General features: G+C 39.9%; 1 protein-coding gene across 1 annotated transcript in view; it reads left to right on the forward strand.

Moving 5' to 3' along the window:
- LOC139392975 (leucine-rich repeat-containing G-protein coupled receptor 5-like) overlaps window positions 1-15,000 on the forward strand; it is a 96,820-nt gene that overhangs the window by 9,247 nt on the left and 72,573 nt on the right. The window contains exon 4 of the mRNA XM_071141283.1: window positions 13,581-13,652. Coding sequence (XP_070997384.1) covers window positions 13,581-13,652 — 72 coding nt within the window. The remainder of the gene's footprint in view (window positions 1-13,580; window positions 13,653-15,000) is intronic.

Below are 15,000 nucleotides of genomic sequence, written 5' to 3' on the forward strand. Positions count from 1 at the left end.
AGGAAAGGAAGGGAGATCTGGGTTTTGAGGGAGATCTGGAAAGGAGGGAGATCTGGGAAGGAGGGATGAAAGGATGGAAGATCTGGGAAGGAGGGATGAAAGAAGGGAGATCTGGGAAGAAGGGAGGAACGGAGGGAGGTCTGGGAAGGAGGGAGATCTGAGAAGGAGGGAGACCTGGGAAGAGGGAGGACTCAGGATGATACATCTCCATCAACATGTTAGTGCTACCCAGCTCTCTCTCTCTCTCTCTCTCTCTCTGTCTCTTTCTCTCTGTCTCTCTCTCTCTGTCTCTCTCTGTCTCTCTCTCTCTGTCTCTCTCTCTCTCTCTCTCTCTGTCTCTCTCTCTGTCTCTCTCTCTCTCTGTCTCTCTCTCTGTCTCTCTCTGACAAGTTCTTGACATGTCAAACTTTTACAGTTGCTGACAGTTTATCAGTTTTTTTTTGCCGACTAGACTGTAATAATGAAACAAACCTGTTTTAAACCTGTCTGGTGTTGAGATAGTTCTCCTGTGACCCTTCTAACATCTGAGACCGTTGATCCATTGGAAAACTCTTACTGAACTCTTTGTTGTGGTGCCTCTCCACGTAGATTCATAAAAGAACACCTCTTTGATATGAATACTAGGGATAATCACTAACAGTCCCCTACGTTTGTAGAGTTTTATACCTAAATACACATGTTGAGGCTACAGGCAGGGTTTTAATTTATTACCCTGTACCAGAAACATCTGGGCCGGCGGTGCGGATCTCATAAAAGTAAATAAAAACCTGTTTGTGACATGTAGAACAAATGTCCGAGGTAAGTGAGCTTTGTAAAAAGTAAATTTCCTGTGAAACGGCCCGGTTTTTTGGGGGGGATGAAAGCGCGGCAGGAATATTGGACCATAATTTCAGCGCCGTGTCATCGGTCACAATGAGAGAATCTGGTCTGGCGTGCGTCTCTCTAAACCGGGTTCTTTTCCTCCGTCTACACAACCTTCTCTCCTTCTTCCCTTTTTGAAGACTTTCAAAGAGATTTTGTAGCAAGAGAAGCACTGCAAAGGGTTTCCCGTTTTGTGTAACTTAGATAAAGGATGTTCGCCAAGCAACACATACACTATATATACAAAAGTATGTGGACACCCCTTCAAATTAGTGGATTCGGCTATTTCACCTCACATCCGTTGCTGACTGGTGTATGAAATCGAGCACACAGTCATGCAATCTCCATAGACAAACATTGGCAGTAGAATGGCCTTACTGAAGTGGTGACTTTCAACGTGGCACCGTCATAGGGATGCCACCTTTCCAAGAAGTCAGTTCGTCAAATTTCTGACCTGCTAGTGCTGCCCTTGGTCAAATGTTAATGCTGTTACTGTGAAGTGGAAACGTCTAGGAGCAACAACGGCTCAGCCGCGAAGTGGTAGGCCAGACAAGCTCACAGAACGGGACCGCCGAGTTCTGAAGCACATAGCGCGTAAAAATCGTCTGTCCTCGGTTGCAACACTCACTACCGAGTTCCAAACTACCTCTGGAAGCAACGTCAGCACAATAACTGTTCGTCTGGAGCTTCATGAAATGGGTTTCCATGGCAGAGCAGCCACACACAAGCCTAAGATCACCATGCGCATTGTCAAGCGTCGTCTGGAGTGGTGTAAAGCTCAACACCATTGGACTCTTGAGCAGTGGAAATGCGTTCTCTGGAGGGATGAATCACGGTTCACCATCTGGCAGTCCGACAGACGAATCTGGTTTTGGTGGATGCCAGGAGAACGCTACCTGCCCCAATGCATAGTGCCCGCTGTAAAGTTTGGTGGAAGAGGAATTATGGTTTGGGGCTGTTTTTCAAGGTTCAGGCTAGGCCCCTTGCTTCCAGTGAAGGGAAATCTTCACTCTACAGCATACAATGACATTCTAGACAATTCTGTGCTTCCAACCTTGTGGCAACAGTTTGGGGGAGGCCCTTTCCTGTTTCAGTATGACATTGCCCCCGTGCACAAAGCAAGGTTCATACAGAAATGGTTTGTCGATCGGTGTGGAAGAACTTGACTGGCCTGCACAAAGCCCTGACCTCAACCCCATCGAACACCTTTGGGATGAATTGGAACGCTGACTGCGAGTCAGGCCTAACCGCCCAACATCAGTGTCCGACCTCACTAATGCTGAATGGAAACAAGTCCCAGCAGCAATGTTCCAACATCTAGTGGAAACTCTTCCCAGAAGAGTGGAGGCTGTTATAGCAGCAATGTTCCAACATCTAGTGGAAACTCTTCCCAGAAGAGTGGAGGCTGTTATAGCAGCAATGTTCCAACATCTAGTGGAAACTCTTCCCAGAAGAGTGGAGGCTGTTATCACAGCAAAGAGAGGGGACCAACTCCATATTAATGAGCTTAGAATGGATGTTCGACGAGCAAGTGTCCACATACTATTGGTAGTGTAGTTTATCCACATACTATTGGTAGTGTAGTGTAGTTTATCCACATACTATTGGTAGTGTAGTGTAGTTTATCCACATACTATTGGTAGTGTAGTGTAGTTTATCAATCTGAAGAAGAAGAAAGAAAATGTGTAGTTAAAAAGAAGAACAGGACAGATTTATTAAATATAAAAGTTGATGTATATTCACATATTTTATCCCTTAAAAAGAATATTAGTGATAGCAGCTGGTCTGGTCTTCTCTTCATAGGTATAGAGATGTTTGGTTCTATAAAACCATTTGTTTCATTAGCCTTTCTCCTTGGCATTGTGGGTACACATGCTACCCTACCGTTGTCCGAGGAAGGCTTGTTATGACTGTTGTCAAGAAGAGTTTTATACTGGACATCTGGGGAGAAGAGGTCTTAGTGGTCAGATAGAGGAATGTGACACACTTTCACAGCCAATCAGATGAGCTCATTAAGTTATTTGTTTGTTTACATTCGCAGCTCGCTCAAACAGGGGAGAGCGAGAGAGACTGGGAGAGAGACTAGGAGACAGACAGACAGAGAGAGACTGGGAGAGAGAGACTAGGAGAGAGACAGAGAGAGAGAGAGAGAGAGAGACTGGGAGAGAGACTAGGAGACAGACAGAGAGAGAGACTGGGAGAGAGACTAGGGAGACAGACAGAGACAGACAGACAGAGAGACAGAGAGAGAGAGAGAGAGAGAGAGAGAGAGAGAGAGAGAGAGAGACTAGGAGACAGACAGCTAAGAGAGAGTTGAGTACACATCTGCCTCTAAGCCTGAATTCCAACATGTTTGGGCAATGTCCACATCCGATGTTCTGCTGCCTGTGATCCTGTCTGTGTGTTCCTCATCTGTGGCTTGACAGACTACGGAACTCTGGGTGAAGATTTAACACCCAGTTTGTTCGTGTACAGACAGGAGATTAGATGATGTACTAACACAGTCCAGAGATGTTGTTTCCTGAGGGATCAGCGATAGGATATTTGTGCGTTGTAATTTACACCTATATAGGTATTTTATTTGTGGACGGACAGTGACAGTCAGAAGCGAGAGAGAGAGACAGATATATATTTTATATTTTGTGTTTATTATCTATTTCACTTGATGTGTCATGTTGCCAATAAAGCCCTTGAATTGAATTGAATTGAATTGACAGATATTGAGGGGGACAGAGAGTAGGGGCCGAGGTGGGATTCGTAACCCTGTCACCAGTGGGTATATGTGGTCCAGATTTGCCTGCGTTAACACTACACCACAGCAGAGTATTCTGTATGATCTGTGTGCGTTAGGATAGTCTATTGTATTATATTGTAGTCTATTGTAGTCTATTGTAGTCTATTGTAGTCTATTGTATTATATTGTAGTCTATTGTCTTCTATTGTATTTCATTTTAATGATGACACACATTACAGTAGGCCCATGCTGTGTTAGTTCTGCCTCAGCACTCTGACACTTAGATTACTATCCACTCATATAAATACTCAGTCTATAGGCTATATACAGTGCCTTGCGAAAGTATTCGGCCCCCTTGAACTTTGCGACCTTTTGCCACATTTCAGGCTTCGAACATAAAGATATAAAACTGTATTTTTTTTGTGAAGAATCAACAACAAGTGGGACACAATCATGAAGTGGAACGACATTTATTGGATATTTCAAACTTTTTTAACAAATCAAAAACTGAAAAATTGGGCGTGCAAAATTATTCAGCCCCCTTAAGTTAATACTTTGTAGCGCCACCTTTTGCTGCGATTACAGCTGTAAGTCGCTTGGGGTATGTCTCTATCAGTTTTGCACATCTAGAGACTGAAATTTTTTCCCATTCCTCCTTGCAAAACAGCTCGAGCTCAGTGAGGTTGGATGGAGAGCATTTGTGAACAGCAGTTTTCAGTTCTTTCCACAGATTCTCGATTGGATTCAGGTCTGGACTTTGACTTGGCCATTCTAACACCTGGATATGTTTATTTTTGAACCATTCCATTGTAGATTTTGCTTTATGTTTTGGATCATTGTCTTGTTGGAAGACAAATCTCCGTCCCAGTCTCAGGTCTTTTGCAGACTCCATCAGGTTTTCTTCCAGAATGGTCCTGTATTTGGCTCCATCCATCTTCCCATCAATTTTAACAATCTTCCCTGTCCCTGCTGAAGAAAAGCAGGCCCAAACCATGATGCTGCCACCACCATGTTTGACAGTGGGGATGGTGTGTGAGCTGTGTTGCTTTTACGCCAAACATAACGTTTTGCATTGTTGCCAAAAAATTCAATTTTGGTTTCATCTGACCAGAGCACCTTCTTCCACATGTTTGGTGTGTCTCCCAGGTGGCTTGTGGCAAACTTTAAACAACACTTTTTATGGATATCTTTAAGAAAAGGCTTTCTTCTTGCCACTCTTCCATAAAGGCCAGATTTGTGCAATATACGACTGATTGTTGTCCTATGGACAGAGTCTCCCACCTCAGCTGTGGATCTCTGCAGTTCATCCAGAGTGATCATGGGCCTCTTGGCTGCATCTCTGATCAGTCTTCTCCTTGTATGAGCTGAAAGTTTAGAGGGACGGCCAGGTCTTGGTAGATTTGCAGTGGTCTGATACTCCTTCCATTTCAATATTATCGCTTGCACAGTGCTCCTTGGGATGTTTAAAGCTTGGGAATTTTTTTTGTATCCAAATCCGGCATTAAACTTCTTCACAACAGTATCTCGGACCTGCCTGGTGTGTTCCTTGTTCTTCATGATGCTCTCTGCGCTTTTAACGGACCTCTGAGACTATCACAGTGCAGGTGCATTTATACGGAAACTTGATTACACACAGGTGGATTGTATTTATCATCATTAGTCATTTAGGTCAACATTGGATCATTCAGAGATCCTCACTGAACTTCTGGAGAGAGTTTGCTGCACTGAAAGTAAAGGGGCTGAATAATTTTGCACGCCCAATTTTTCAGTTTTTGATTTGTTAAAAAAGTTTGAAATATCCAATAAATGTCGTTCCACTTCATGATTGTGTCCCACTTGTTGTTGATTCTTCACAAAAAAATACAGTTTTATATCTTTATGTTTGAAGCCTGAGTTGTGGCAAAAGGTCGCAAAGTTCAAGGGGGCCGAATACTTTCGCAAGGCACTGTAAATACACAGTCTACCCTACAGCTATAGACTATATAAATACACAGTCTACAGACTATATAAATACACAGTCTACCCTACAGCTGCAGGCTATATAAATACACAGTCTACAGGCTATATAAATACACAGTCTACCCTACAGCTACAGACTATATAAATACACAGTCTACCCTACAGCTATAGACTATATAAATACACAGTCTACCCTACAGCTGCAGGCTATATAAATACACAGTCTACAGACTATATAAATACACAGTCTACCCTACTGCTATAGGCTATATAAATACACAGTCTACCCTACAGCTACAAGCTATATAAATACACAGTCTACAGACTATATAAATACACATTCTACCCTACAGCTACAGGCTATATAAATACACAGTCTACAGACTATATAAATACACAGTCTACCCTACTGCTATAGGCTATATAAATACACAGTCTACCCTACAGCTACAAGCTATATAAATACACAGTCTACAGACTATATAAATACACAGTCTACCCTACAGCTACAGACTATATAAATACACAGTCTACCCTACAGCTAGAGACTATATAAATACACAGTCTACCCTACAGCTACAAGCTATATAAATACACAGTCTACAGACTATATAAATACACAGTCTACCCTACAGCTACAGACTATATAAATACACAGTCTACCCTACAGCTAGAGACTATATAAATACACAGTCTACCCTACAGCTACAGGCTATATAAATACACAGTCTACAGACTATATAAATACACAGTCTACCCTACAGCTACAGACTATATAAATACACAGTCTACCCTACAGCTAGAGACTATATAAATACACAGTCTACCCTACAGCTACAAGCTATATAAATACACAGTCTACAGACTATATAAATACACAGTCTACCCTACAGCTATAGACTATATAAATACACAGTCTACCCTACAGCTACAGGCTATATAAATACACAGTCTACAGACTATATAAATACACAGTCTACCCTACAGCTATAGACTATATAAATACACAGTCTACCCTACAGCTACAGGCTATATAAATACACAGTCTACAGACTATATAAATACACAGTCTACCCTACAGCTACAGACTATATAAATACACAATCTACCCTACAGCTACAGGCTATATAAATACACAGTCTACAGACTATATAAATACACAGTCTACCCTACAGCTATAGACTATATAAATACACAGTCTACAGACTATATAAATACACAGTCTACCCTACAGCTATAGGCTATATAAATACACAGTCTACCCTACAGCTACAGGCTATATAAATACACAGTCTACAGACTATATAAATACACAGTCTACAGGCTATATAAATACACAGTCTATAGACTATATGAATACACAGTCTACCCTACAGCTACAGGCTATATAAATACACAGTCTACAGACTATATAAATACGCAGTCTACCCTACAGCTACAGACTATATAAATACACAGTCTACAGGCTATATAAATACACAGTCTACCCTACAGCTACAGACTATATAAATACACAGTCTACAGACTATATAAATACACAGTCTACAGGCTATATAAATACACAGTCTACAGGCTATATAAATACACAGTCTACAAGCTATATAAATACACAGTCTACAGGCTATATAAATACACAGTCTACCCTACAGCTACAGGCTATATAAATACACAGTCTACCCTACAGCTACAGGCTATATAAATACACAGTCTACAGACTATATAAATACACAGTCTACCATACAGCTACAGGCTATATAAATACACAGTCTACAGACTATATAAAGACACAGTCTACCCTACAGCTATAGACTATATAAATACACAGTCTACAGACTATATAAATACACAGTCTACCCTACAGGCTATATAAATACACAGTCTACAGACTATATAAATACACAGTCTACCCTACAGCTACAGACTATATAAATACACAGTCTACCCTACAGCTACAGGCTATATAAATACACAGTCTACAGACTATATAAATACACAGTCTACCCTACAGCTACAGGCTATATAAATACACAGTCTACAGACTACATAAATACACAGTCTACCCTACAGCTATAGGCTATATAAATACACAGTCTACCCTACAGCTATAGGCTAAATAAATACGCAGTCTACCCTACAGCTACAGGCTATATAAATACACAGTCTACAGACTATATAAATACACAGTCTACAGGCTATATAAATACACAGTCTATAGACTATATAAATACACAGTCTACCCTACAGCTACAGGCTATATAAATACACAGTCTACAGACTATATAAATACGCAGTCTACCCTACAGCTACAGACTATATAAATACACAGTCTACTCTACAGCTACAGACTATATAAATACACAGTCTACAGGCTATATAAATACACAGTCTACAGGCTATATAAATACACAGTCTACAGGCTATATAAATACACAGTCTACAAGCTATATAAATACACAGTCTACAGGCTATATAAATACACAGTCTACCCTACAGCTACAGGCTATATAAATACACAGTCTACCCTACAGCTACAGGCTATATAAATACACAGTCTACAGACTATATAAATACACAGTCTACCCTACAGCTACAGGCTATATAAATACACAGTCTACAGACTATATAAAGACACAGTCTACCCTACAGCTATAGACTATATAAATACACAGTCTACCCTACAGCTATAGGCTATATAAATACACAGTCTACCCTACAGCTATAGGCTATATAAATACACAGTCTACCCTACAGCTACAGGCTATATAAATACACAGTCTACAAACTATATAAATACACAGTCTACAGGCTATATAAATACACAGTCTATAGACTATATAAATACACAGTCTACCCTACAGCTACAGGCTATATAAATACACAGTCTACAAACTATATAAATACACAGTCTACAGGCTATATAAATACACAGTCTATAGACTATATAAATACACAGTCTACCCTACAGCTACAGGCTATATAAATACACAGTCTACAAACTATATAAATACACAGTCTACAGGCTATATAAATACACAGTCTATAGACTATATAAATACACAGTCTACCCTACAGCTACAGACTATATAAATACACAGTCTACCCTACAGCTACAGGCTATATAAATACACAGTCTACAGACTATATAAAGACACAGTCTACCCTACAGCTATAGACTATATAAATACACAGTCTACCCTACAGCTATAGACTATATAAATACACAGTCTACCCTACAGCTATAGGCTATATAAATACACAGTCTACCCTACAGCTATAGGCTATATAAATACACAGTCTACCCTACAGCTACAGGCTATATAAATACACAGTCTACAAACTATATAAATACACAGTCTACAGGCTATATAAATACACAGTCTACAGACTATATAAATACACAGTCTACCCTACAGCTACAGACTATATAAATACACAGTCTACCCTACAGCTACAAGCTATATAAATACACAGTCTACAGACTATATAAATACACAGTCTACCCTACAGCTATGGACTATATAAATACACAGTCTACAGACTATATAAATACACAGTCTACCCTACAGCTATAGACTATATAAATACACAGTCTACAGACTATATAAATACACAGTCTACCCTACAGCTATAGGCTATATAAATACACAGTCTACCCTACAGCTACAGGCTATATAAATACACAGTCTACAGACTATATAAATACACAGTCTACCCTACAGCTATAGACTATATAAATACACAGTCTACAGACTATATAAATACACAGTCTACCCTACAGCTATGGACTATATAAATACACAGTCTACAGACTATATAAATACACAGTCTACCCTACAGCTATAGACTATATAAATACACTGTCTACAGACTATATAAATACACAGTCTACCCTACAGCTATAGACTATATAAATACACAGTCTACAGACTATATAAATACACAGTCTACCCTACAGCTACAGACTATATAAATACACAGTCTACAGACTATATAAATACACAGTCTACCCTACAGCTATAGACTATATAAATACACAGTCTACAGACTATATAAATACACAGTCTACCCTACAGCTACAGGCTATATAAATACACAGTCTACAGACTATATAAATACACAGTCTACCCTACAGCTACAGACTATATAAATACACAGTCTACCCTACAGCTAGAGACTATATAAATACACAGTCTACCCTACAGCTACAAGCTATATAAATACACAGTCTACAGACTATATAAATACACAGTCTACCCTACAGCTATAGACTATATAAATACACAGTCTACCCTACAGCTACAGGCTATATAAATACACAGTCTACAGACTATATAAATACACAGTCTACCCTACAGCTATAGACTATATAAATACACAGTCTACCCTACAGCTACAGGCTATATAAATACACAGTCTACAGACTATATAAATACACAGTCTACCCTACAGCTACAGACTATATAAATACACAATCTACCCTACAGCTACAGGCTATATAAATACACAGTCTACAGACTATATAAATACACAGTCTACCCTACAGCTATAGACTATATAAATACACAGTCTACAGACTATATAAATACACAGTCTACCCTACAGCTATAGGCTATATAAATACACAGTCTACCCTACAGCTACAGGCTATATAAATACACAGTCTACAGACTATATAAATACACAGTCTACAGGCTATATAAATACACAGTCTATAGACTATATGAATACACAGTCTACCCTACAGCTACAGGCTATATAAATACACAGTCTACAGACTATATAAATACGCAGTCTACCCTACAGCTACAGACTATATAAATACACAGTCTACAGGCTATATAAATACACAGTCTACCCTACAGCTACAGACTATATAAATACACAGTCTACAGACTATATAAATACACAGTCTACAGGCTATATAAATACACAGTCTACAGGCTATATAAATACACAGTCTACAAGCTATATAAATACACAGTCTACAGGCTATATAAATACACAGTCTACCCTACAGCTACAGGCTATATAAATACACAGTCTACCCTACAGCTACAGGCTATATAAATACACAGTCTACAGACTATATAAATACACAGTCTACCATACAGCTACAGGCTATATAAATACACAGTCTACAGACTATATAAAGACACAGTCTACCCTACAGCTATAGACTATATAAATACACAGTCTACAGACTATATAAATACACAGTCTACCCTACAGGCTATATAAATACACAGTCTACAGACTATATAAATACACAGTCTACCCTACAGCTACAGACTATATAAATACACAGTCTACCCTACAGCTACAGGCTATATAAATACACAGTCTACAGACTATATAAATACACAGTCTACCCTACAGCTACAGGCTATATAAATACACAGTCTACAGACTACATAAATACACAGTCTACCCTACAGCTATAGGCTATATAAATACACAGTCTACCCTACAGCTATAGGCTAAATAAATACGCAGTCTACCCTACAGCTACAGGCTATATAAATACACAGTCTACAGACTATATAAATACACAGTCTACAGGCTATATAAATACACAGTCTATAGACTATATAAATACACAGTCTACCCTACAGCTACAGGCTATATAAATACACAGTCTACAGACTATATAAATACGCAGTCTACCCTACAGCTACAGACTATATAAATACACAGTCTACTCTACAGCTACAGACTATATAAATACACAGTCTACAGGCTATATAAATACACAGTCTACAGGCTATATAAATACACAGTCTACAGGCTATATAAATACACAGTCTACAAGCTATATAAATACACAGTCTACAGGCTATATAAATACACAGTCTACCCTACAGCTACAGGCTATATAAATACACAGTCTACCCTACAGCTACAGGCTATATAAATACACAGTCTACAGACTATATAAATACACAGTCTACCCTACAGCTACAGGCTATATAAATACACAGTCTACAGACTATATAAAGACACAGTCTACCCTACAGCTATAGACTATATAAATACACAGTCTACCCTACAGCTATAGGCTATATAAATACACAGTCTACCCTACAGCTATAGGCTATATAAATACACAGTCTACCCTACAGCTACAGGCTATATAAATACACAGTCTACAAACTATATAAATACACAGTCTACAGGCTATATAAATACACAGTCTATAGACTATATAAATACACAGTCTACCCTACAGCTACAGGCTATATAAATACACAGTCTACAAACTATATAAATACACAGTCTACAGGCTATATAAATACACAGTCTATAGACTATATAAATACACAGTCTACCCTACAGCTACAGGCTATATAAATACACAGTCTACAAACTATATAAATACACAGTCTACAGGCTATATAAATACACAGTCTATAGACTATATAAATACACAGTCTACCCTACAGCTACAGACTATATAAATACACAGTCTACCCTACAGCTACAGGCTATATAAATACACAGTCTACAGACTATATAAAGACACAGTCTACCCTACAGCTATAGACTATATAAATACACAGTCTACAGGCTATATAAATACACAGTCTATAGGCTATATAAATACACAGTCTACCCTACAGCTATAGGCTATATAAATACACAGTCTACCCTACAGCTACAGGCTATATAAATACACAGTCTACAAACTATATAAATACACAGTCTACAGGCTATATAAATACACAGTCTACAGACTATATAAATACACAGTCTACCCTACAGCTACAGACTATATAAATACACAGTCTACCCTACAGCTACAAGCTATTTAAATACACAGTCTACAGACTATATAAATACACAGTCTACCCTACAGCTATGGACTATATAAATACACAGTCTACAGACTATATAAATACACAGTCTACCCTACAGCTATAGACTATATAAATACACAGTCTACAGACTATATAAATACACAGTCTACCCTACAGCTATAGGCTATATAAATACACAGTCTACCCTACAGCTACAGGCTATATAAATACACAGTCTACAGACTATATAAATACACAGTCTACCCTACAGCTATAGACTATATAAATACACAGTCTACAGACTATATAAATACACAGTCTACCCTACAGCTATGGACTATATAAATACACAGTCTACAGACTATATAAATACACAGTCTACCCTACAGCTATAGACTATATAAATACACTGTCTACAGACTATATAAATACACAGTCTACCCTACAGCTATAGACTATATAAATACACAGTCTACAGACTATATAAATACACAGTCTACCCTACAGCTACAGACTATATAAATACACAGTCTACAGACTATATAAATACACAGTCTACCCTACAGCTATAGACTATATAAATACACAGTCTACAGACTATATAAATACACAGTCTACCCTACAGCTATAGACTATATAAATACACAGTCTACAGACTATATAAATACACAGTCTACCCTACAGCTACAGACTATATAAATACACAGTCTACCCTACAGGCTATATAAATACACAGTCTACCCTATAGCTGTTCTGTGTCACCTCTCTCTGATAGATTTTAAAGGGTATGTGTTCTGTGTCACCTCTCTCTGATAGATTTGAAAGGGTATGTGTTCTGTGTCACCTCTCTCTGATAGATTTTAAAGGGTATGTGTTCTGTGTCACCTCTCTCTGATAGATTTTAAAGGGTATGTGTTCTGTGTCACCTCTCTCTGATAGATTTTAAAGGGTCTGTGTTCTGTGTCACCTCTCTCTGATAGATTTTAAAGGGTTTGTGTTCTGTGTCACCTCTCTCTGATAGATTTTAAAGGGTATGTGTTCTGTGTCACCTCTCTCTGATAGATTTTAAAGGGTATGTGTTCTGTGTCACCTCTGATAGATTTTAAAGGGTCTGTGTTCTGTGTCACCTCTCTCTGATAGATGTTGTCTAAGTCATAGAGAGCCTTTCAGGTACGCCATCAGTTTTCTTCCCCCTGCCCTGACGATCTCTTGCGTTTTATATTCCCATGCAGGATGCTTCAGAACAACCAGCTACGACGGGTTCCAGGCGAAGCCCTTCAGAACCTCAGGAACCTCCAGTCTCTGTGAGTCGATCGTCTCCCTCCTCTACCATCGCTGCTGCCTGGTCGAAATTAAAGAAGCTCTTTTTTCAATAGGAATGAGCCTCTCTTCTCACTACCTTTCTCCTCTCTCTCTGTCTCTCTCTCTCTCGCTCTCTCTCTCTCTCTTTCTCTGTCTCTCTCTCTCTCTCTCTATCTTTCTCCTCTCTCTCTCTCTCTCTCTCTCTCTCTCTCTCTCTCTCTCTCTCTCTACCTTTTTTCTCTCTCTCTCTCTCCATCCCCTGTCTATCCTTGACCTTTTCCTTCTTCCTTTAAAGAAATCTCCAGGCAACTAGAGCCCATCTCCACTTTCGGTTTCAGCAACAATTACTGTATTTTTTATCAGGCTCTTACTCTCTCCCTCTCTCCATAAGTGGCCTGGACTTTTAATTACCATATGAAATGGGTCTGGGAGAATTGAACGGGGACTGATGGGGTTGGTGGGGTGGGAGAGGTGTGTGTGCTTGTGTGTTCGTGCGTTTGTGTGTGTGTGTGTGTGTGTGTGTGTGTGTGTGTGTGTGTGTGTGTGTGTGTGTGTGTGTGTGTGTGTGTGTGTGTGTGTGTGTGTGTGTGTGTGTGTGTGTGTGTGTGTGTAAAATGGGGTGGAGGGGTACAGAGAGAGTTGGAATGGAGAGTCTAAATCAATGTGGGCCCATAGAGAGAGCCTTACCTTTGATCAGAGGAGAAAGAAGAGACAAAGAAGAGTGAAGATGAGAAGGAGATAGGAAGGAGAGGAGGGGGAAGGAGATAGAAGGAGAAAGGAGAGAGGAGGGGGAAGGGGAGAGGAGGGGGAAGGAGATAGGAAGGAGAGGAGGGGGAAGGAGATAGAAGGAGAAAGGAGAGAGGAGGGGGAAGGAGATAGGAAGGAGAGGAGGGGGAAGGAGATAGGAAGGAGAGGAGGGGGAAGGAGAGGAGGGGGAAGGAGCACTGAATGCAGATTGTCTTTCACTGGAGTCCCTTCACTTATCTTTACCTTCCTCCTCCTCTCTCCTTCCTCCTCCTCTCTCCTTCCCCCTCCTCTCCTTCCTCCTCCTCTCTCCTTTCCCCTCCTCTCTCCTTCCCCCTCCTCTCCTTCCTCCTCCTCTCTCCTTCCTCCTCCTCTATCCTTCCTCCTCCTCTCTCCTTCCCCCTACTCTCTCCTTCCTCCTCCTCTCTCCTTCCCCCTCCTCTCCTCCCTCCTCCTCTCTCCTTCCCCCTCCTCTCCTTCCTCCTCCTCTCTCCTTCCTCCTCCTCTCTCCTTCCCCCTCCTCTCTCCTTCCTCCTCCTCTCTCCTTCCCCCTCCTCTCCTTTCTCCTCCTCTCTCCTTTCCCCTACTCTCTCCTTTCCCCTCCTC

This window comes from Oncorhynchus clarkii, chromosome 33 (assembly GCF_045791955.1).
Source record: "Oncorhynchus clarkii lewisi isolate Uvic-CL-2024 chromosome 33, UVic_Ocla_1.0, whole genome shotgun sequence".
NCBI classification, from domain to species: Eukaryota; Metazoa; Chordata; class Actinopteri; order Salmoniformes; family Salmonidae; genus Oncorhynchus; species Oncorhynchus clarkii.